General features: G+C 37.2%; 1 protein-coding gene across 4 annotated transcripts in view; it reads right to left on the reverse strand.

The window, feature by feature from the left end:
- The window catches only part of PCCA (propionyl-CoA carboxylase subunit alpha), a 433,326-nt gene that overhangs the window by 279,992 nt on the left and 127,266 nt on the right, over positions 1-26,068 (reverse strand). For all 4 annotated transcript variants that reach the window (XM_064362172.1, XM_064362171.1, XM_064362174.1 and 1 more), the window contains one exon: positions 18,272-18,308. In XM_064362172.1, coding sequence (XP_064218242.1) covers positions 18,272-18,308 — 37 coding nt within the window. The remainder of the gene's footprint in view (positions 1-18,271; positions 18,309-26,068) is intronic.

Here is a 26,068-nt window from a genome sequence, read left to right on the forward strand (position 1 = left end):
GGACAAGAAATTTCCACTAATGTTCTCTCACGTTTTCTCATCTGCTGGAGCACTTACTTCTGTGCTTGGCTCTTGTCTATAACGTATTTGTTTAATTTTATGTTCTTCAGCTGACATATGCTTGAAACAGAACGATACGGTTTGGCTCTGTGTCCCCACCCAAATCTCATCCTGAACTGTAATAATCCCCACGCGCTGTGGAAGGGACCGGTGGAGGTAAGTGAATCATGGGGATGATTTCCCCATTCTGTTCTCATGACAGTGAGTAAGTTCTCACAAGATCTGATAGTTTTGTAAGTGTCTGGTATTTTCCCTGCTGGCACACATTCTCTTCTAGTCTGGAGCCATGTTAAGATGTGATTTTGCTCCTAATTCACCTTCCACCATGATTGTGAGGCCTCCCCAGCCATGTGAAACTGTGAGCGCATTAAAACCTCTTTTTCTTTATAAACTACCCAGTCTCAGGTTATGTATTTATTAGCGGTGTGAGAACGGACTAATACAAAGAACATAACAAAACACAAATTCTGCAAGGCTCTTAAAAGGAGGTAAATGTCCTAGTAGGAAGAGATTGCTTTAAAAAAAAAAAAAAAAATCAGGCCCTAGTGTTCTTCCCAGGTTTTTCCTCACCTTCCTGGTCCTCTCATCGGATGCCTACTGCTACCACCTTCCCTCACCCCAAACACTGTGGTGACTCCCCTACTGACATTCCGCCTCCAACACAGAGACAGTCTCCATTCCTTATTCCCTTCTGCACATTAAAAGAGGCACCAATGCTTCCGAAAAGAAATCTACGAAGTACTATATGAGAAAATACATGAAGAAAATACAGAAACCTGTTACCAAAGTACTACAGGGTTTCCATTCCTGCTTTTCTACTCAGTTTTCAAGGGCAGGTTTAAGTGCAGGACAAGATATCTTCTCTGGGCCCCTCACCTTCCAGCTACCAGTGAGTCTTACTTTCTACCACAAAGCAAGCAGTCTTTTTTCTAACTCTACCATCACATTCATATTCATCAGCTTAAAAATTTTACTGAATATACACTATGAGCCTTATCTGGCTCTGTGGGCTACAAAGACTAACAATTCAGAAAACTCCCTGCTATCTAGCAGACAATGATATACAAACATACATGCATCTAAATACCATGTGTGAGTTGGGTGGAGTGGCTCACACCTCTAATCCCAGCTACCTGGGAGGCTGAGCTGGGGGAACTGCTTGGGCCCAGGAGGTCAAGGCTGTAGTATTTATATATGTATGTATACATATATTTACATAAATAAATAAGTACATGCATGTCTTATATAGAATGTAAGATAGCGATGACTGAGATAATAAAACAACATGGAGGGAATAAATGTAACTGAGAGTGATAGTTACTGCTCCTTGAAAATGCTTCTTCAAGAAAACGTATTTAAACTGAACCTAATGACACGACAGAGAGAGCACTCTGAAAAGCAATGAGGAGGGATGAGCCCGGACAGAAGGAACAAGTTGGAAAGTGTGATACAGGAAAGGGAAGTACCTAATACAGCATCCTAAAAGATCGCTTTGGCTGCTGTGCAATGAATGAGTTGTGAAAGGTCAAAGGTAGAAAAAAGGAGCTGGTGAGGAAGCCTTTGTAGCAGTCCAGCTAGAAACAGAGATAGTGAGAAAGACAAAGACTAGAGTCAGCGACAGTTTGGATGTAGAAGATAAGGGGATGAATGAAGGAAGATTCTAGGAGCTTAGGAGATTTTCCATTTAGTTATGGATTCCAAGTTAACAAGAACTATCTTTTTTGACCAACTGATAATGCCATGTTTACCTACTCAAGACACAGTACATAACATCACTTTTCAAGCAAAACCCATCCCACCCATGGCAGCACAACGTGGTAACCTAAAAGCTGATAAAATGACACCGTACTGGTGCAATAGTGGTAAGCTGTACAATAAAGAATCTTATGTGGTTTCTTTCCCCTATAATTTCTCGAATTAAAATTTCACAGACTATACTAACTAATGGGAAAGGAAAAACAAAAAGAAGGGAAAAGAAAAGTATTTCTTAGGGAATGTCTTATTCCTAATTTAGCGGTACTAATCAGAAATCTCTCATGGATCAAAGAGAAGATGTGATGGGGAGTGAAGGTCTTCTTTAAAACCAATTGCAAAACACCTATCATTAACGGCAAGGCCTTTGTTTCCTAAAGGGAAGGTCCAAGGTAAAAAGAAAACAAAAGATATTTCCAGAAGTAGAACAGTCCTCTTGATCGATAGAATAGGTCCTCATAATGGGTAATAGGGCCTCAGAAAAGACCCCCGCAACTCCAAGAAAGAACTAGGACAGAAAGGAAGGAAATCCCTAGATGAAGGTTGTGCATGAGAATTACATAGAAATCAAACAGTACGCGTTGCTTTGTTTCGTTTCTTTATGCTCCTCGAATGTAAAGTAGTTCACTTGCCATTTGGACTCCCCTCAATCTCCCCAGAAGGGAAGGTGTGGGTTTGTTGTTTTGTGCTGATGAAGCAGGGGAGAGCTCTTAAATACTAAAAGATACTAGAAATCTTAAATACTACATAGTTGATATTGTATCCTCAAGTTCTTCCATCACATCAAAAGTAAAATAAAAAATCAATTTATCCCAAACTGATAGTTTGATTACTTAAGACAGCATCCATTAAATTTCCTCACAGAAAGCATGCCATTTTTTTTCTTAGCAAATAATCTGTAGATTGACACTTTGAAGCTGTGATTATCCTATACCCAAACAATGTTCACCCACTAGTAAAAATGAAGATTAATGATTCTTACTTTAATAATGTCTACATTGTTCACTGCAAAATGAGTAAAAAACACATAAAGACAAAGATCTTTGCCTGTCTTCTTTGTTGTTTCTGCAGTGGCTGAAACTGCCTAAAGAATAACATGCAAAGTAATGGTTATTAAGTCAATGTATTGGTTAGTAATCTCAGTAGCTATAAGTCATTATTTTTACTGCTGTCATCTATTTCGCCTACGAACATATTGCAGCATTATCCACTCCATTGTGAATGGACATCCAGACTGTATCCTGTTCTATTTGTATAACAATGCTCCTTTGCATATTTTTGTACTTCTTGTCTGGAACTTTGTATAAGAGCTTCCTAGATCTATGTGTAAGAGTACAACTTCTGGATAGTATGAAACTCATATACATTATTTATTTTACAAGATGAAATCTATTCACTTTTCTTTATCTCTGTTATCGTAACACTTAATCATAATACTTACACAAACTACCAACAGTCCAGGACCCCTGAAATGGCTTACTAGTAGAACTCCCTACTACTACAGTTGCCCCCATCCAAGCCACATAGTGGTCAGCGAAATTTTCTTAAGATACATATATGATTGTATCTCTCTCCTGCCTACATCTCTCATGGGTTTACATTATACTATGAAAAAAACCATAAATGTATAATGAAATAGAAATTATGAACCAAAGGACAGGAAATGTAATCAGAAGGTAGGTAGGTAGGTAGGTAATAGGAAGGTAATCAGAACACCAGAAAGGGCTATGCTAAACTTGCCCTAAGAAAACTTTTTTAAAGCCTAAAAGGCCTCAACCTAAACAAATTTTATATACCTGCCAGACTAAACATCGACACCTTTTTTTTTTTTTTAAGTGAAAGCAAGTTTATTAAGAAAGCAAAAGAATAAAAGAATGGCTGCTCCATAGAGTAGCCAACACCTTCTAAATAAAGGTAACAAAATCCAAACACACAATATAACATTTACAATGTCTCTTAATCAACAATTAAGAGATATATGAAGGGGCAAAATGTGATTCATATCAGAAGGAAATAGCTGACAGAAATAAACCCAGAAATGAAGACTCTTAAAACAGTTGTTACAAATACTATTGTAAGTTACAGCTATTACAAACATGTAGAGTGATTTAGAGAAAAAATATATACATGATGAGGAGATAAACAGATAAAAACAATTTTTAAATTAAATTTTTAGATATTAAAATAAAATGACTAAAAAGAAAAAGTCCAATGACGTATAAAAAGAATTATACACCATGACCAAATGGGATTTAGTCTTAGAATGCAAAGCTGGTTCAACATCCAAAAATCAATTAATGTAATCCATCACATTAACAGGCTAAAGAAGAAAAATCATATGATCGTATAAATAGATGTAGAAAAAGCATTTGACAAAAATAAACACTTATTAGTTCAGCAAACTAGGAATAAAGAGAAACTTCTTGTACTTGATAAAGAATATCCACTAAAAGCCTATAGCTAACATCATATTTAATGACAGGAAACTAGATGCTTTCCCCCTAAAATTAGGAACAACGCAAGAATGTCCCTCTTACAACTCTTACTCAACATCTGACTGCAGATTCCAGCTTATGAAGGATGTCAAGGAAAGGAAATAAAGAGTTAACAGACTGGGAAGGAATAAATACAACTCTCTACACCAGTGGATAACATGATTGTCTATGAAGGAATTCCAAAAAAATCAGCAACAAAAACAAAATTTTGGAACTAATAAGCAATAACAGCAAGGTTACAGAATACAAATTAATATACAAAAGATGACCACATTCCTATATACCAGCAGTGAACAGCTGGAATTTGAAATTAAAACAATATCATTTACATGAGCATTAAAGAAATGAAATAGGCATGAATCTTAAAATATATACAGTGTATCCATGAGGAAAACTACAAAACTCTGATGAAAGAAATGGGTAAAAATCTAAATGTAGACATACTCCATGTTCATGGATAAGAAAATTCAGTATTGTTAAGATATCAGTCCTCCTCAACATGATCTACAGATTGAACACAATTAAAATCAAAGTCCTAGCAAGTTATTTCGTGAATATTAACAAACTGATTCTAAAGTTTATATGGAAAGGAAAAGACCCAGAATAGGCATCACAATATTGAAGAAAAATAACAAATTCAAAAGACTAACACTACCCAACTTCAAGACTTACTATAAAGCCACTGTCATCAAGACAGTGTGGTATTGTCTAAGACAGACAAATTACTCAAGAGCCCAGAAATAGACCCACACAAATACAGTCAACTGAACTATGACAAAGTAGCAAAGGCAATTCAATGGAGATAGTCTTTCCAAACAAAGGGTACTAGCATAACTGGATATTCATGACGCAAGAAAATTAATCTTGCCACAATCCTTATACCTTTCACAAAAATTAACTCAAAATGGATCATAGGCCTAAATATACAATGCAGAACTATAAAATTTCTAGAGAAAAATAGGAGAAAATCTAGGTGACTTTGGTTTAGCAATGAGTTTTTACATATAACACCAAAAGCACAAACCACTAAAAACGGACACATTTAACTTTGTTAAAATAAAAACTTCTGCAGTGTAAATAACATTCTTAAAAGAATAAAGATGCAGGCTGGGTGTAGTGGCTCACACCTGTAATCCCAGCACTTTGAGAGGCCAAGGCGGGTGGATCACCTGAGGTCGGGAGTTCAAGACCAGCCTGACCAACATGGAGAAACTCTGTCTCTACTAAAAATACAAAATTAGCCGGTGCGGTGGCACATGCCTTTCATCCAAGCTACTTGGGAGGCTGAGGCAGGAGAATCGCTTGAACCCGGGAGGTGGAGGTTGTGGTGAGCCAAGAGCATGCCACTGCACTCCAGCCTGGGCAAGGGGAGCAAAACCTCGTCTCAAAAAAGAATAAAGACACATGTCCTAGACTGGGAGAAAATATTACAAAATCCGTACCTAAGAAAGAAGTTCTATCTAAAATATACAGGGCTCTTAAAGCTCAACAATAAGAAAACAAACAACCCAATTGAAAAATGAACAAAAGATTTGGACACCTCAATCAAAAAGAAACACAGATGGCAAATAATAGTATGAAAGATGCTCAATACTATATGTCATCAGGGAATTGCAAACTGAAGCTATGAGACACTATTATGCACCTATTAGAATGACTAAAATCCAACACACTGACAACACTAAATGTTGGCAAAGACGAAGGACACCTGAAGGAATGTCTCTGAGTTGAAATTTCTATAGCAAACACTGAAAGAATAGAAATAGAATATAAAATTTCCAACAGTGGAGGGGGAAATGGAAGGGAAAAAATAAAATAAGAACAAGAGATTTTTTTTTTTTAAAGTCATCATTAAAAAGAAGCCAAGAAAGATGAGAAAATAGAATCCAAACAATGGAACAAACCCCCCCTAAAAAAAATAGATTATATAAATAAAAATACAGTTTTAAATACAATATAAATGGACTAAACTGTCCAGCTAAAAGACAAGCTCCACCACGCTGAACAGAAATAAAATAAAATAAAAATCCAATCCATGCACTTGTAAGAGACACACCTAAACCAACAGTTCACTGGCAGATGGAAAAGATAAAGAATGATACATGGATAAGACAAAAATAAGCTTGTTTAGGAATACAAGTATCATAAAATTAGACTTGAAAACCAAAAATTAGTCATGTTTTGATAGCCAAGGAGACACGATACACTGTAATATACCTATTGTCTTATCTAAAAACAGGAAAGCAAGGAAAAATTGGAAAATCCACTTTTTCAAATATGGGTCAATCAAATATCCAAAAATATCATAAGGCGGCTGGGCGTGTGACTCAGGCCTGTAATCCCAGCACTTTGGGAGGCCGAGGTGGGTGGATTACTTAAGGTCAAGAGTTTGAGACCATCCTTGCCAACATGGTAAAACCCTGTCTCTACTAAAAATACAAAAAAAAATTAGCCAGGTGTAGTGGCAGGCACCTGTAATTCCAGCTACTCAGGAGGCTGAGGCAGAAGAATTGCTTGAACCTGGGAGGCAGAGGTTGCAGTGAGCCAAGATCGTGCCAGTGTACTCCAACCTAGAGGACAGAGTAAGACTCTGTCTTAAAAAACAAACAAACAAAAAACACTCAGGCCGGGCCGGGCCCAGTGGCTCATGCCTATAATCCCAGCATTTTGGAAGGCCGAGGTGGGCAGATGACCTGAGGTCAGGAGTTCGAGACCAGCCTGGCCAACATGGTAAAACCCCATCTCTACTAAAATACAAAAGTTAGCCAGACATGGTGGTGGATGCCTGTAAGCTCAGCTACTTAGGAGGCTGAAACAGGAGAATCACCTGAACCTGGGAGGCAGAGGCTGTAGTGAGCTGAGATTGTGCCATTGCACTCAAGCCTGGGCAACAGAGTGAGACTCTGTCTCTAAAAAAAAAAAAGGAATCACTAGAAGATTTGAATATCCTAACTGGTAGGTCTGACCTCTTGAGTTATCTATAAGACATTGCATATAATAATTTGAGAATATACATTCTTTTCAGAAACATACATAATATGTATTCAGAGTGACTTATTCCTTAGCCATAAAGCAATTTTCATCAAATCTGAAAGGTTTTCAATGAAAAAGATGACACTCTGACCACAAAGCAATTAAGTTAGAAATCAGTAATTTAAAAAAAAAAAAAAATTTTTTTCAGTTATTTAGAAAGATATCACTAGGCTTGGCATGGTGGCTCACAGTTGTAATCCTAGCCCTTTGGGAGGCCAAAGCAGGAGGATCAACAGAGTCCAGAAATTCAGGACCAGCCTGGGCAACATGGCATAACCCTGTCTCTATAAAAACAACAAAAGTAGCCAGGAGTGGTGACATGTCCCAGCTACTCCGGTGGCCGAGGTGGGAAGATCGCTTGAGTCTACGAGGTCGAGGCTACAGTGAGCCATGATCACACCACTGCACTCCAGCCTGAATGACAGAGCAAGACTCTATCTCAAAAAATTAAAATACATCACCAAATAACATATGAGTCAAAAATCATAGCAGAAATCTGAAAATACTTAGAAATGAACAACCATGAAAAATATTTACCAAAGTTTTCTGCCCAGATCCCTAGTTCAGGACATTGCTTTAACTGTTGAAAGTAATGTCAACCAACAGCTGACTTGTCCTCGGCTTTCTGCCTAAGGTCATGCCCCTTCCTAGGGGCAGCCCACCCCCAGTAGTTAGTTGATACAGGTATATAAAGGCTGAATCGTCTTGCCCAAACTTGGAACAACTAAGAAACACCAACGAATATTCACAGCTCTCTAAATTATTAGCTGATGACTTTGTTGACAGAGAATCAGTTCAACTTTTCCTTCAGCTCAGCTTCCTTCATTCCTCCTTAGGTGTTGGCCCCAAAAGTATTTCCCCCAATAACTTCCAACGTCTACCTCCAAGGGATTCCAAGCTATGAAAAGAGGAATACATTTGGAAGGCTATTACAGTGAAGTAGGCAAGGGATGACACTAACTTAAACAAAGAGAATAGTGGTAGAAATGCAGAGAAGTGGATAAATTCAATAAATATTTAGGAGATGATGGTGATAATCTGCAAATTTTAAAACCACACAATGAGATGTAATAGTGAACACCTCGTCATGAAGAATGCCTATTGCTGATTATCAAAATTAAGGCTTCTTTATGTCCTGCCTCTGTGATCTATGACATTGCAGATGGTGAAAGCTCCATTAACCTTAGCCACTGAATAAGGATAGCATAGAACAAAACGCCGCCTCCTCACCCTACAACCTGACAGATGAGAAGCTGACATACAGAATGAAGAAAAAGTAAATCTGTCTTATTTAAAGTCACAGGGGAAGGGCAATAAAAATGTGGTACAGTCGAGCTCTGGTGAACTAATGACAACTGCACAAACTCTAATTAAATGTAGCATAAAATAGAGTTTTCCAAGGAATCTAGCTCAAAAGCTACTGAGAAATTTGGCTGCCATACATCATGTGACTATACTGAAAAATTGCTGCTGGAGATGCAAACAAGGAGGTAGTTAAAAATTCAAGCAAATTGGGGAAATATAGTCTATTATCAATGCAGTACTCATTTTTCATTTGATCATAATTTTCCACTGATTTTATTGCTCTCTTTAAATCACCAATAGTTATATTTAGTTTCATCATTATCATTAGTTTTGGAGTAACATTCGAGTTGGCACACTTCAGACTAAGGTGATGTACATTTGCATCAATACTATTCAGAGTCTGTAATTATCTAGTAACTAGTAAACATGTATGTGTTGGAGTCTATGATTTATTAATATCTCTACTACTACTGTACACACACACAGCCTTTCCTCAGTTTGTCATATACATATATACAAATAACTATATAAATATATTTAAATAAGACTGAATCAATATCGTACATATAAACATATAAACAAGACGTGTTACACCCTAAGCAATCCAACACATGACACTATTTCTTTGGCAGAAAAAGGCAAAACTGATTTTGCCTGCCTATTACTTCTCTCTACTCAGGCAAATAAAAAATACTAGATCCCTAACTCTTTTCCAGGGATCAGAAACCAGGAAGTTTCCAAACAAAAAAAGCAACGTTTTTCACATTACAATGTGTTTCCACATTCCTGCGTGACTGTTATGCACAGTCTTTTCCAACAGAGTAACAGAAAAAGGAAAAAAATGGTAAATACGAATGACTAACAATAAAACAAGAGAAGGAAGACGAAGGACTGAGAGAAATAAAAAGAGGCAGAAACAGCAAATTTAACAGTAAAAGACAAAAAGAGAACTTGTGAAATTATGCTTAAACACAAATGTGCATACTGGAATAATAAAAGAAAATATAAGCACCCAGTGGAAAAAAAAAAAAAGAAGAAAGCCACAGAACGCACATTCCTATCTCCCAGGGAATATCTTTCTAATCTCAAATGACCACATCACTTCAATAATAGGAAAACAGTAAAATAAACAACTCATTCTTTAATGGATTTCACAAAGATTATTTTAACGCCATTTTCTTTAACATAACTTCTCCTTTGCCATTTGTTATTCAATCTCCTTAAATATTAAATGTCTTCCCCTGAAGACCAAATTGCCAAATAAATTAACAAGATGTAACATTATGAAGAAGGTATAACTTGTCATGCTTTTTCAAAGGTTTCTTCCATATAACCTTAACCCCAGAGTCACATATAACGTGAAAATTTTTCTAAGCTGCCTGAAATAAACAGACAAAATAAAAAGATTTCAGACTTAGCCATGTATTTTTATCCCTCTTAAATATGAACTATTGGTTCTATATAAGCAACACAAGCAACTTTTAAAAAAAAATGTTATATTAAGCCAAAAGGAAGATGAGAAAAATAGGCAAAGGAAAACAGCCAGGGCAGAAAAGAAAGGACTACCATAATCCCCACACACTAAAAAGAGACTGAGCAGAGGCCGTCAGAAGACTAATATAACAAAAAGTCAAATGGGAGAGCCAGACTTTCAAAGAATGTAAGATGTCATGGGAACAGGTTAGTGTAAAGGCAATAAGGTTCAGTAAAAGACTTTCGGGGGGCGGTGGGAGAAAGAAAATAAAAAAGACTTTCATATATTTGAATCTTAGATTCCTACAAATTTCCACTAGTACAGCCTAATGAACACAAGGACAGCCTACAAAAATTGATGACTAGTAGTCATTAACAAGTACATATTGAATTTATTTGAATAATTCTAGATCTTTCCTTTTTTCAATTACCTATCTGCTGAAAGTTTATCATGTTTTGCTTAATATTCCTTCTTTTTCCCAGGTATTTCTATTATAAAATTGAAGATTAAGCAGGGAAAGGGAGAAAATTACAGTCAAATTCTGGTTTATAAATATTATAAAAGAACTTTAAAATATGTGATTGCTTAATTCATTTCTATACACACACACACATATATATACACACACACAAACACACACATTTTTATTTTGATTCAGTCATCAAATAACCACTTGCTGAATATATACTCTATAACAAGCATTAAGTATTAGAAATACAAAGAAAACTAACTCATGGTCAATTTTATTATAAAATAGTAACCAGCCAGATGAGGTGGCTCACACCTACAATCCCAGCACTTCAGGAGGCCGAGACAGGTGGATCACCTGAGGTCAGGAGTCTGAGACTAGCCTGGCCAGCATGGTGAAAACCTGCCTCTACTAAAAATACAAAAATTAGCCAGGCATGGTGGTATGTGCCTGTAGTCCCAGCTACTTGGGGACTGAGGCAGGTGAATCATTTGAACTCGGGAGGCAGTCAGCTGAGATTGTGCCACTGCTCTCCAGCCTAGGCAACAGAATGAGACTCTGTCTCAAAAAAAAAAACAACCACAACAACAACAAAAATTTTACTATAAAATAGTAACCAAATTAATATAAAGCAATCATTTGCAAAGAAAAATAAAATTTATGTATTGCAGAGAATCCTATACTGTTTTAAGAAAAGAGCAATCCATCAATATAAATCAGTACATGTTGGGTAAAATATTTCTATATCAAACTAAGTCTTGGAAACATTGTAAGTGAAGTTCAACACTTTATGAGATATTGCTCCTGTTATTATATTTTCTTCTTAACAATTATTTTAACTCAATCATCACTCCTTCCCCCTTTCTTTTAATAGTTACTGGAGAAAAATGTGCACTATATTGTTAATGGGTAGAATGGTCAGTATATATCCATAAAATCTAATTAGTATATAGTGCTGTTCAAGTCCTCTATTCCCTCCCTTATTGATTTCTCTAGATGTCGTATCCATTACTTATAGTGTGCTATTAAAGTCTCCAACTATTACTGAAGAATTAGTCTGTTTCTCCCTTCAATTCTGTCAATGTTTATCTGAAATATTTTAGGGCTATGTTTTCTGGTGCATATATATTTATAATTGTTAATCAATATATAATGACCTTCTTTGTCTCTTATAACAGTTTTGGACTTAAGGTTTATTTTGTCTGACATTAGTATGCCACCCCAACTCTCTTTTGGTTACCATTTTCATGGGATATCTTTTTCCATCCTTTCATTTTCAACCTATTTGTGTCTCTGCATCTAAAGTGAGTTTCTTATAGGCAGAATATAGTTGGGTCATATTTATTTTATCCATTCGTTCTTCTGCCACAATAAGATACTACTCTACACACACACACACTAAGATGGCGATAGTTTTCCTTATAAAAGAAAGAAAGAAACAAATGTTGGTAAGGATATGAAGAGATTGAAACCCTTACACATTCTTGGTAGAAATGTAAAATGGGATAGCCACCATGGAGAATAATTTGCTAGTATCTCAAAATGTTACACATAGAATTACCATATAACCCAGCAATTTCACTTCTAAGAATATACCCAAAATAATTGAAAACAGGTATTCAAACAAATACATAGACTTAAATGTTCATAGCAGAACCATTTACAATAGCCAAGAGGTAAAACCAATCCAAATGTCCATCTATAGATGAATAAACAGATAAACAAGGTCAGGTGCAGTGGCTCATGCCTATAATCGCAGCACTCTTAGAGGCCAATGTGGGTGGATCGCTTGAGCCTAGGAACTCAAGACCAGCCTAGGTGACATGGTAAAACCCCATTTCTACAAAAAAATACAAAAATGAGTCGGGCATGGTGGCGCACATCTGTAGTCCCAGTTACTCAGGAGGGTGAGGCAGGAAGATTACTAGAGCCCAGGAGATCGAAGCTGCAGTGAGCTGGAATAACACCACTGTACTCTATCCTGGGCAACAGAGCAAGACCCTATCTCAAAAAAATAAAAAATAAACAAAATGTGGTATGCACATACAATGGAGAATTATCTAACTGTTAAAAAGGAATAAATGGCAGAACATGGATAAACCTTAAAAACACTATTCTATGTGAAAGAAACCAGACACAAAAGTCCATATGTCATGATTCCATTTATATGAAATATCCCCAGAATAAGTACCATAGAGACAGAAAGTAAATTAATGGCTGTCAGGAACTGGATGAAAGGAAAATAAGAAGTAAATACTAATGAGTAGAGTTTCTCTGGGGAATAATGAAGATGCTCTGAAATTAGATAGTGATTACAGTTACAAATCCTGTAGATATATATAAATCACTGAATTGTGCACTTTGAAATGTTGAATTCTACAGTATTAAAAATTTATCTTAATTTTTAAAAATCAAATCTTTAGTAGAAAAATCTGAACAGGTTACCTCCAGAGCCAAGGAGTGGGTGAGAACTGACTTGGAAGGATCATGTGGGAACTCTCTAGGGTAACAGTATGTTCAGCATCTTGGTGGGGTTCCAAGTTATATACATGCATATGTCAAAATCAACAAATGGAGACTTAAGATTTGTTCACATTATATTGTGTGCAAATTTGGCAACAAAATAACAAAACTGTATACAAATACTGAATTCAATTAATAACACATATGTTGAAGTATTTAATGGAACATATACTGGTTGTGCAATTTACTCTGAAATGCAACAAAAATAAAATGGATTAGTATATTAACAGATAAGTGATAAAGCAAACCTAGAAAAAGATTAATAGTGGGATCTTGGTGTTGGCTATACAGATATAAACTGTAAAAAATTATTTCCAAATGCTGTATGATTGAAATTTTTCAAAATAAAATATTTGGGGAAAAGTTAATGAATAAGAAAAATATCTGCAAGTCATGAATACTATGCAGAAATTCAGAAAATAGTTGTAAGACAGAATAACTGGGTGGAAGTATTAGAGCATCTTCTCTTGAAGACATGATATTCGGGCTAAGATATGAAAGACAGCAAGGAGCTATTTATATGAAGACATCAGCAAGAGTCTTCTAGGTCCCACCAGCCCCCTTCACCCTGTAAAAGAAAAAAAAAAAAACTTATCCTAAGGCCCTGAAATGTTCTGTGTTCAAGTAAGCCAATGTGACTGAAGTATAGTAGGCAAAGAAGGGAGTAGTATAAAATAAGACTGGAGAGAAAGGCAGGTGTCAAATCCCATGGGGATAAAGAATTGTGATTTTTATCTAAGTTCAATGGCGTCATCACAGAATTTAAGACAGAAATGGGCTGGGATGAGATGAAATGTGTCCTTGTTTAAAGATTTTAAATATCTTGCTGCTTCAGTTAAGTGAAGTGTTTAAGAAAAGAAGTAAAGAAACTATTGCCATAGTCCCTGCAAAAGACAGTAGTTTGGAGGAGAGTGGTGGTAATGAAGATAGTGTATATAAGATGTATTTTGAATGACAAACTGACAATACCTGTTGATGTATTTACAAAGGATGATGAGAAAAAAGAGGCATCCAGGAGAAACTATGAGTTTTGGCCTGACTGAAAGGGGTGGCATTTACTGAGATGTGGAAATTCCGGGAGAATCAGTTTGTAGTATGGTAGACTTGTGGATCAAAAAAAGTTTTTATTTAAATTGGGCATGATTTGTGAATGTGAGCAAGACAAGCAAAGGAAAAGAATCTGAATAGTCTGGAAGTTGTTAAAAGATAGGTTTTGGATTTACAATTTCTTTTCCTTTCACAAATCAATTTTGACTTGATTGTATTAAGGACCTTTGGTCCAGTAAAAAGATCAAACTTCAATGGAAATCAGGCTCACTGATTACTGCTGTCTATCACTGAGGTTAAAGACAAACTGAAGATCAATAGCTCTGTATCTCTAAACTTAGATAGGTCCAAGGAAAAAATCAGGAACAAGAATGAGGGAAACCAGGTAGTCCAAAAAACAAATACGTACAAGTAACATATTAAGTCTTAACAGTCTCTCACCTCGTCAAGGATAGGAGACTGTCTGCTTCTTCAATTCCACATATAACGCGCTTAAGTACCTTACAGTATTTTATACAAAGTAGTCGCTCAAATTAAACCCAAGAATTAGCATTAGAAACAACATTTCCAAAGTGTCTGGCCTAAGGAAGACATGCTCCATAAACTGGAGGTACCATTATATGAAGGGTACATAATTCATCAATGCTCAATGCAGTGAGTTTCCTACTTTGGCAGCATAGATTCATGTTTCCAGAAGAAAAGCAAAGACATGAGAGAAGAGGAAATCACATAAAACTGGATGAATTTCATTTTCACCACATAACACAGAAAGAAGTAAAAGAGAGAAATCTATGAATAGGTATAATACATGAACAATCAACAACTTACAAATGGATAGGTTCAAAGGTTTAATTATAATTCAGTTGTTTAGAACTAGAAACACATTTTCCCATGAAATCATAACCATAGTTAAAATGTGATATATCTCAATAAAATCATTAGTAAAAAACTTATAAAATATCAAGTAATACAGAAGGCCAACAGACTTTAATAAAACAATTTATTTTAGAAACTTGCACTTCAAGGAAAAGATTTTATGCGAGGCTTCTGGGGTGATTCAGAAGAAAGTTTCAGGGAAATTCCAAAAGCTTTATAAGAGCTGATGACCCTAGTTCTTTATATTTTATTTTACCTCGAATTTTAAGGCTTCCCTTTCTTTCAGTATAAGCAAAACACTAGTACTCTTATACTTAATAGCCATAATTGCTATCATTTATTTCACAAGTGAGAGAGAGTAATTGGGGAAGAACTAGAAGAAAGATAGGAAAGAGGAAGGAATCATACAGGATGTGTCCAAGTAAAAAGAAAAGAGACCTTAGATTAGATTAGGTAACCTCAGCAGGAAAAAATAAAAAATGAAAAGGAGTTACAGCACAGCATTAAAATATTGAGGGAGGAAAGCAAAGCGATGAGAACTGGTTAGAGAGAGGCCCATCATGATGAACTGGTTATCTTAAAGACCACAGGTTTTAACAAAAGCAGAAGATGGCCAGGTGTGTTGGCTCATACCTGTAATCCTGGCACTTTGGGAGGCTGAGGTTGGCAGATCACCTGAGGTCAGGAGTTCAAGACCAGCCTGGCCAACATGGTAAAACCCCTGACTCTACTAAGAATACAAAAAAAAAAAAAATTAGCTGGGCATGGTGGTGAGTGCCTGTAATCCCAGCTACTTGGGAGGCGAAGGCAGGAGAATCACTTGAACCCAGGAGGCAGGGGTTGCAGTGAGCAGTGATCGAGCCACTGCACTCAAGCCTGGGCAACAAGAGTGAAAACTCTGTCTCAAAAAAGAAAAGTGGAAGAAACGGCATGAATCCAAGCAAAGCAATCCACAACCTGCCATTTACACAAAGGGAATGCTCATGAGTCCAAGATTCACCATTCAAAATGTGGCACTGTGGTGTAACTGTAGATTTTCTTCTAATCCCTTTTTTTTCTTTTTTCTTTTTTATGAGATGGAGTCTTGCTGTCGCCCAGGCTGGAGTGCAGTGGCGAGATCTCAGCTCACTGCAAACTCTGCCTCCTGAGTTCAAGCAATTCTCCTGCCTCAGTCTCCAGAGCAGCTGGGACTACAGGTGTGTACCAACACACCCAGCTAATTTTTGTATTTTTAATAGAGACGGGGTTTCACCATGTTGGCCAGGCTGGTCTTGAACTCCTAACCTTGTGATCCACCCACTTCAGCCTCCCAAAGTGCTGGGATTACAGGCACGAGTCACCGTGTCCAGCCTCTAATCCCTTTTTTAAATTTCCCTAAGTTTCTCTAAATATTGTCCTGTTTTATGTAGATACTATTATGATAATAGTATTATATCCAATGAGGTTAATAATATCTAAACTAGAACTAGAAAAGGGGCTTTTTAAATGTAAAGGCATCTGACAGGATGAAATTAAACTATTTTAGAAAACTATCCTCAAAAGCCAGTAGGTATATTATATGCCTCTCAGGCAATGAGGAGCACCAGTGGTTTCAAACCATGGACAGAAACTTTTGATTTTTCTCAAGAAAGAAATCACAGAATCAGTTCCATACAGTCCAATTTATTTAGCAGTCTCATAAATGTTCCTATGAAATAATGAAATGCTTTTTGAAATGTTGATGATTCTGAAAAAAAATTAATAAAGAGATGAGGCAGTCAGATAACATAGGATTTTCTATGGTCTGGTCTTAAATCCAGGACCTTTATCAGTAAGATAGATTTTTGCAATGCAAACAACAAAACACAATGATGAGCAAAGTCCAAATAATTTAGATAGAACCAACTAGAAACAAGGATGCAATAAGCCAAGCTGCTTTTCAGGTCACTAAAGACCTGCTAAGCTAGATTGTCCCATTTGCAAAGAATACACTTATTAGTAGAAGTGATCACTTCCAGGCCAATAAGATATTTCTATATATCACAACTATATAAACTCTGCCAAATCAAATGCTCTCTTGAGACAGAAAATATATCTAAATAATCTTAATGAGAAAACAGGCCTACAGAAATGTTTGAGTGGTGTGATGAGATGCTTGGACCAAGGAGTGCAGGAATGCTGAGAAGATGCTGGGATTGCTGACTACAAGTATTACCCAATGTCTTTCACCTCTGTACAAATTTCTGTCAAATATATACAATCACTGACTTGATTTTAAACCTGTAAAGTTATTTAACGATTTTTTTTTTTTTGAGACAGAGTCTCATTCTGTCGCCAGGCGCCAGGCTGGGGTGCAGTGGTGTGATCTCAGCTCACTGCAATTTCCGCCTCCTGGGTTCAAGCAATTCTCCTGCCTCAGCCTCCCGAATAGCTAGGACTACAGGCATGCGCCACCACGCCGTTAATTTTTTTATTTTTAGTAGAGACAAGAGTTTCACCATTTTGGTCAGGATGGTCTCGATCTCTTGACCTCATGATCCGCCTGCCTGGGCCTCCCAAAGTGCTGGGATTACAGGCGTGAGCCACTGCGCCTGGCCATTTAACAATATTGTTAATCCATAATAGCATACCCTTACACATTTTCTCAATTAGCATATACCAAAAATAGTTCTCATGAGTACCAAGAATATTTTTAAAATTAAAAAGTTGGGAAACTGCCCAAATACAAGTATATGTAAAACAGCCACTAAAAAGTCCTCCAGTCTACCTTTTACTACAATTCAGAACATTCAGTTCTAATTTCCCTGTCTATTTTACCTTTCCCATCTAGCAAGATTAAGTTGACACCTAACATCTTAGAAAAAGGCAAAAACTTAAAAGAACTATGTCAAATGTGGTATCTTCATTTTAATCCAAATGTCCTTAATTTTAACAAACCACATTCAACTATGTACATATAAATTGACATTAAACTTATATCCAATCTTAAGAATTCTTAAGACATTTCCTTCTTTGAAATGGCCTGTGATTTCATCTTACAAAAGAGCTATGCATAGTTAAGGTCAAATTACTCTTTAAAGTCTCCTTTAATAATAGAATTTGGTAATTCAACTGATAAATTCTTCCAGAGCAACAAGTAATCAAAACCTAAAACTATTAAAATATTATTTGCTCTATGGGAATTACTTATTACATGTTGACTCAACCGTGTCTACTGAAAGACACAAAAACCCTACCAAACTTAATTTAAGGACTTACCAATTTCCCTTGCAATTCTGACAGCTTCTTCTGCATCCTGTAAAAGCAGGAAATGAGACTCAACATTAATCCCATGAGGCATTGCACAATGTCTTTAGGGCAGTCATATATTGCACTACTGTCTCCTCCGATTCATTTAATGTTCAATTTTACAACCTTCTAACCCTTTTCATTCAGAGAAATGTAAAATTAATACCATAAGTGGAATGTAAATTCTACCTCATCATTATTATATTAAGAAACTCAAAGCAGTTGAAATGAGCTGGCAGGAAGCACTACCAGAATTGCCAATGATTTGGTGCAGTTGCCGGAATTTAACGGCAGAATTTAGATGTTTACAATCAATACTGAATCATAAATCAGGTCATTAAAGCTTGTCCGCAGCCAGCTTGTTTCTGTCTGATATTATGTGTCATGTTTTCCTAGATTCTGTCAGCAGGGGGAGTTGATTCTCTATTGTTTGGGAGTAGTTGATTGATTTTCCAGAAATATAAAGGTAATTTCCAGTACCCACAGGAATTACAAATTGTTCCAAAAAATTCCTTTGGTAATCTACAATACCTTTTCTGTTCTATTTTTTCTTTTGTCTTTTTTTAAGGTACATATTTTATCTCTACAATTGTACCTTGTTACATAAATTAAAACTTTAATTTCAACGAACCAACTACTGGAGGAAAAAACTCCAAAAAGCCAAAGAAAGAAAATGCCTTCCTAAACAGTAAGAGGTAAGAGTTTACCCATTTAAGGATTAGTTATTGCTAAATATTAACCAATGCCACTTCTACCTCTAAGAAGCTGAAAAGACAAAAAATTCCCTTGAATCTTACTAATTTCACTGATCATTAACCCACACCTAACACAACCAATGCAGGACACTCCTGAACCATTTCTCCAAATAACAATAAAGATCATGTTTAAATCTAACCCTCCTTCGTGTGTGTGTGTGTGTGTGTGTAAGTGTAATTCAGTGACACAAACTAAAGTACCACAAAGACTGACAATATTGTTTTGAAACCACAGCTGGTAAGTGTGACTACATTTTTAGAAAATGACTAAATATGCTGAAGTGAAGCCCAGTGTTTGTTAAGCTTTTAAGCTAATACATTTAAAATGTAGAACAACCATGTCAGAATCCTCCCAGAAACTGGGGAGAAGGGGGATGTTTATAACTGGTTCACTTATGTCTAATAAAAAAAAATCTTCCTTAAAGGTCTTCAGTACCTAATAACATCCCCCGAATAAGGAGGTTGGCAGGGGAAGTTGTCAGAAAAATTTAATTTCCTTTCATTAGCCAGTCTGCTCCACAAATAGGTGCTTGTTAAGTTCAAAGCGGTCCTGAAAGCAACATCAGTTTTAAGTTTTTTTTTCTCCAAGCAGTCACATCTGCTAATGAGATTTTCCAAGTAACAATTGTTTTCAAGTCAGAGATAAATCTATACCTCCCACCCTATGCCTTCTAAAATCAAGGTTTACTGCTTTATTACACCTTGCTGTTTTCTCTGACCCTACATTCTCCAAATTTTAGCTTAAAGGGATAAAAATCCATGAAAAGGGTCATTTAAGAATGTTAGTGGTTTCCACACATTGAGTTGGAAGGTTCTTTGTTCCAGCCAGTGACAGTTATTGGAGAATACTTCCCCTTAATAGCCTCTCTGTCAGGAAGTGTTAAACCTGCCAAATGCGAACAATTAGTGCCTCTTGAACAAAATACAGGAAGAGTGATGGTTGATGAAGACTGGATTATAATAAACCTAGAAGGAAACTTTAACATTTCTTTTCTTTCCAATGTGATGAGAGAAAATAACCTGCTATCTAAAAACTTTTATCGCTTCAGAGAACAGGCAAGTTTGAAAAGGTAAGTCAAAAATTAGTCATATTTTGTCCCTTTTTTGTATATAAGTGTACAGTTGTGTGCGTGGATATATAAAGCCATATCTATATCTCACATAGCAAACTAAAAATTCCACTGTCACAAAACCAATACTTCCATAGAATGCCACAAAGCAATCCTATCTTTCAACTTAAGAGTATGCTTAAGTTTTCTCACTATGAAAATAAAATTCTACTAAATCAACTTTCAAATAAAATCAAATTGCCTTAAAAGTTAACTTTTCACTTGTCACTCATTCATCCAAAAATATTTTACTGAGGACCTATTATGCACTGGACATTTAAAATTAAAAGCTCTATTACTCATTCAATAATAAACTACTAAATATTATACATTCAGCTCCAATATGGTCTTTCAGAACATAAAATTTTATTATCTGGCTCTACAAAATTACTTTTGAAGAGATAAAAAGCCCTATATAGCTCCAAATTCACTGGCAGTAAGTGACATCACCCTGTAAAGTTTCCCAATAACATCATAAGTTTAAAATTTTATAATAAAACTCTGAATCAACTAAAAAAAGACCAAAAATCATCACCAAAAATGGGCAAAAGATTAAATTAAAAGTTCACATAAAAACAGTTCCAAAAGGATAATATCTATGCTCAGCCTTGGTCATATTTACAGAAATACAAATTAAAACAATGAGATATCACTTTTCATCTAGCAAATTAAAATCTGATAACGGCCAGGATGACATAATTAAATACGAAGTTTTGCTCTTGTTGCCTAGGCTGTAGTGCAATGTTGCGATCTTGGCTCACTGCAACCTCCCCACCTGCCGGATTCAAGCGATTCTCCTGCCTCAGCCTTCCAAGTAGCTGGGATTACAGGCATGAGCCATCATGTCCAGCTATTTTTTTTTTTTTTTTTTTTTTTTTTTTTTTTGTATTTTCAGTAGAAACAGGGTTTCTCCATGTTGGTAAGGATGGTCTGGAACTCCTGACCTCAGGTGATTCACCCGTCTTGGCCTCCCAAAATGCTGGGATTACAGATGTGAGCCACCGCACCCAATTTCTTTTTTAAAAGAAATTGTCAGACTGGCACAGTGGCTCACAGCTGTAATCTCAGCACTCTGGGAGGCTGACGTGCAGATCACTTGAAGTCAGGAGTTCGAGACCAGCTTGGCCAACATGGTGAAACCTCATCTCTACTAAAAATACAAAAATTAGCTGCGTGTGGCAGCAGGTGCTCCCAGCTACTCGGGAGGCTGAGGCAGGAAAACTGCTTGAACCCAGGAGGCAGAGGTTGCCGTGAGCCAAGATTGCACCACTGCACTCCAGTCTGAATGACAGAGGGACATTCTGTCTCAAAAAGAAACACACAGACACACACACACACACACACACACACACACCCCTAGCTACCATGGAAAGATCAGGGAGAAAAGACACTAGACAGAGGGAACCTCATATACAATAATCCTAGATGAGAAAGCAATTTAATAGGGAAAGAATATCAGGCAGCTAAAGCTGAAACACAGTAAGAAAGTAGCAGCAAAGCACAAGATAAGGAGGCATGGATGGCATGGCCCTGTTCTGGCCTGGCCTTATGGGATTTGGTACAGGGTCTGAGATGCCTTGGTTCTATGATCAGCAATGATGAACAACAATAAGGTTTTAAGAGAATAACTCTTACACTGTAAAGATAAGCAAAATAAAATATATACTGGGGGTGGGGGTAGCAAGTTGGAGTATACAGAGTATGACCTTACCTACATTAAGACAGAAATATACATTTGAATGCACAAGAAAGTTTTATACATAGACAGCTACAGAAACCCAAATTACTGCTCAAAAGTAGGCTAGAGAGCTGGGCGTGGTAACTCCCACCCAGGCAGGAAGATCGCTTGAGCCCAGAAGTTCAGTACCAACCTGAGCAACATCGGGATATCCTGTCTATATTAAAAATAAATAAATAAATAAATTTAAAAGGTAGGATTAGAAGTTGTAGGAAAAGGGAAATTTAAGATTGTATACTCTTAGGTACACACTGAACTTTTTTACCATAAGAATCATAATTCCATATTTCACATTTTCATAGTTTAAAAATTAAATCAGCCATGCCTTTAGTTGTGTTTTTTTTAATTATTAATGATTTCGAGAGCATTAAATGTTATCAAAACAAACTAGGATTCCCCATGATCCACTTAACCTTTTCATGACATCCCATTGCCTCAAAACCAAGTTTGAACTCCCTAGGCTGGTTTCAATACTTGATCCTGCCTGCCTAGGCATGAGTCTCGGCCCCACCCCTGTTCATCTCGCACCTTACCCTGTAGCCCAAGGCCCAGGAAGTCTCCCCAGCCTTGAGCACCCTCAGTTCAGCCAGGCACAGCCAGGAACTCTCTCCCCTTTCACCTCCTTTCACCAAACCAGCTCTTATTACAATAGGCCTGATTCTGGGCCCTGAAGACACAGGATGGAACAAGAAAGGCATCACCTTGGCCAACAGGTAATTTACAGGCTGGTGGAAAAGACAAACCTTAAAATATGGTGACACAGCAGCTAAGGAATGATTATGTGGTGCATGTTATGCAGACATTTCACAGAGGGCATGTGACAACAGGGGGTCTCTAATTCAAAAATAGATTCCTGAAAACTTTCTAGGGCATGGTGACTGAAAGGAGCAAATAAAAGCATATTGAAAAACAGAGTGTCTTGGACCTAAAGAGAGAGGCTAGGGGGAAGCAGGGCCTCACAGCCACATGAAAGAGACTGAACTACAGCCTCAGAGTAAGGAAATGAAGGGCTCACTCTGGCTGCAGGCTGGAGAATTCTGGCATAGCATCTGCTTACTTATCATGTGTACTGTCCACACTCAGCACACACCTCCCTAGCCCTTTAAAATGTAAGCTCCATAAAGACAGAAACCTCTGTCCAGCTGGTTCAAGTTAGGTATTTCGAATCCCGAGCACAGTGCCTGGCAAGTTGTTATTCAATCAACAGTTGTTGGAAAAATTAATGAAGGAATGAACAAACAAATGAACACTTTGAGCGGCAAGAGGGATTTGAAGAGTTGGGCTGGGAGGCAGTAGTCTAGGTGAGAGGAAAGTGACCACTTCCTCCCAAAGTCCAGGGTGGCATGCTTCCAGTTTCAACCAAAGCCACGTTCGTTTATTTATTTATTTGTTTGTTTGACAGAATCTGTCACCGAGGCTGGAGTGCAGTGGTGCAATCTCAGTTCACTGCACCTCAGCCTCCTGGGTTCAAGCAATTCTCACGCCTTAGCCTCCTGAGTAGCTGGGACTACAGGCATACACCACCACGCCTGGCTAATTTTTGTATTTTAAGTAGAGATGGGGTTTCACCATTTTGGCCAGGCTGATCTCGAACTCCTGACCTCAGGTGACTCGTCACCTTGGCTTCCCAAAGTGTTAGGATTACAGGCATGAGCCACCACACCCAGTCTGCCACTTTGATTAGGGTGCCTTTCCAGTCCTCCCACACCTGGCTAGGTGTCATGGCTGCGTGATCACATATACCATGCCCTGAAATTCTGATAACTCTGTCACACTTAATCTCCATGAGGGCAATGACTAGCTGTCTTAATCTCTACTAAATCCCCAGAATTTAGTAAATTAACATGATCAACACATTATTTCTTCCTGAATAAATAACTATCCATCAGCTCCCATAAAATTAAGTATGTTAGGATAAGACACAGTCTCATAAATGCTAACAAAACTATTCATCTCCAGAGCAGGGGTTTTATAAGTGAGTAAACTGACATCCAAGGGCAGGGGTTCAGGGTAGGGACTCAAGAACAAGACAGGCTTTGGTTTTGCTTCAGTTTAAAACAAGATGCACTAGGCTGGGTGCAGTGGCTCATGCCTGTAATTCCAGCACTTTGGGAGACTGAGGCGGGTGGATCATGAAGTCAGGAGTTCAAGACCAGCCTGACCAACATGGTAAAACCCCATCACTACTAAAAATACAAAAATTAGCCAGGCGTGGTGGTGGGCACCTGTAATCCCAGCTATTAAGGAGACTGAGGCAGAAGAATCGCTTTATCCTGGGAGGCGGAGGGTGCAGTGAGCCAAGATTAGGCCATTGCACTCCAGCCTAGGTGACAGAGTGAGACTCTGTTTCAAAAAAAAAAAAAAAAAACAAGGTACACTCAATGAACTACTGTTGGCATTGGGCAAAACCATGCTCAATATTTACCCGTCTCAGAATTTTCAGTCCGGTACTTCTTCCACCACATCATGCAACTTTCAGAGTTTGAAATTTAGGTTTCATAAAACCTGCTCTTCTAAAAAAATATAGTTCTACTCTATAATTTTTAAGTAAAGTGTTGCATTAGGAGAAAAAATCAAATTCTACATGGCAATAAGTTTTCAAATTGAAAAGCCACAAGTTTAAGCTATATTACAAAATAGCAGAAAGCAGCTCGTTTCAATGTATAGATATTAAACTTTATTTCATAAAAATGTAAAAGGTTAAACTTTATTTACTAAACATACTTTGTTCTTTGAGACTCTGTCACCCAGGCTGTATTGCAGTGGTGTGATCTCGGTTCACTGCCACCTCCACCTCCCGGGTTCAAGCGATTCTCCTGCCTCAGTCTCCCAAGTAGCTGGAATTACAGGTACCTGCCACCACACATGATTAATTTTTATGTATTTCTAGCAGAGATGAGGTTTCACCATGTTGGCCAGGCTGGTTTTGAACTCCTGACCTCAAGGGGTCCACCCACCTCAGCCTCCCAAAGTGCTAGGATTATAGGCATGAGCCACTGCACCTGGCCTTTGTTCTTTATTTATATAAAATAAATGTATTTTAAACAAAACAACATTATGTCTTCACAAATACAGCTTGGCAATATTTGAAGAAAAAGTGGGGCTGATTCTGCTTAACACTCTTTAGAACATTCTTAGGACAGCTCTTACACCTATTAATTACATGACACCCAATACATGAAAATATGAAAGGACTTAGAACAATAGATTCTGTTAACATAATATTCAATAATATCCTATAATTTATTAAAAGAAAATTTCTAACACAATAATCCCCCCAAAATGGAAGAAAAAACACATATGCCAGGTGCGGTGGCTCACACCTATAAATCCCAGCACTTTGGGAGGCCGAGGCAGGCAGATTATCTGAGGTCAGGAGTTCGAGACCAGCCTGGTCAACATGGTGAAACACCCCCATCTCTACTAAAAATACAAAAATTAGCCAGGCATGGTGGCGTGCACTTGTAATCCCAGCTACTTGGTGGGCTAAGGCAGGAGAATTGCTTGAACTGGGGAGGGGGAGGTTGCAGTGAGCTGAGATCGCACCACTGCAATCCAGCCTGTGCAATAGAGCAAGATCCTGTCTGGAAAAAAAAAAAAGTCGAATATAAAAATTTCATCAGAAGGCATAAAACAAATTTGATGCTATTCATTTCCTTAAAAATTTTTCATTTGAAGTGTTTAGAATAGTTTTACTTTCATATCATAAGTAATACAATTGAGAAAACAAAGAAAAGCCTACAAAAAAATTAAAAATATGTCAGCCAAAATGCTCAGAGGATCGTATTTCTGATGGCTTCCAATCAGGAGGCAGGAAAAAGAAGCGTCCAATGATATCTTTCTATTTTATTCTTCTGAGTGACAAACATGCCCGTGATCCATTCTTTCCGTAATCCCAGCTTGTCCTGAGGGAAGGCACACTCAGGTTCTGAAGTTATTAACTCCTTTGAGCACCGATGAGGAAAGAGTTACAGGAAAGTACTAAGTATATAATTCCAAAAGAGCAGCTTAAGAAATAAAGAAAAAGGAAAGAAACCAAGCAAACCAGTACCTATTTATTTTATTCCTATTACAACACAACTCACATTAAGTGAGCTCTATCATCCAACCCAACCAGAAAAACGTAAAAAGAGTTAACAAAAATCTGGTGCCTTTTCTGCAAGCC

The sequence above is a fragment of the Aotus nancymaae genome, unplaced genomic scaffold, assembly GCF_030222135.1.
Source record: "Aotus nancymaae isolate 86718 unplaced genomic scaffold, 86718_ANA_hifiasm-v0.15.2.pri h1tg000048l, whole genome shotgun sequence".
Taxonomy (NCBI): domain Eukaryota; kingdom Metazoa; phylum Chordata; class Mammalia; order Primates; family Aotidae; genus Aotus; species Aotus nancymaae.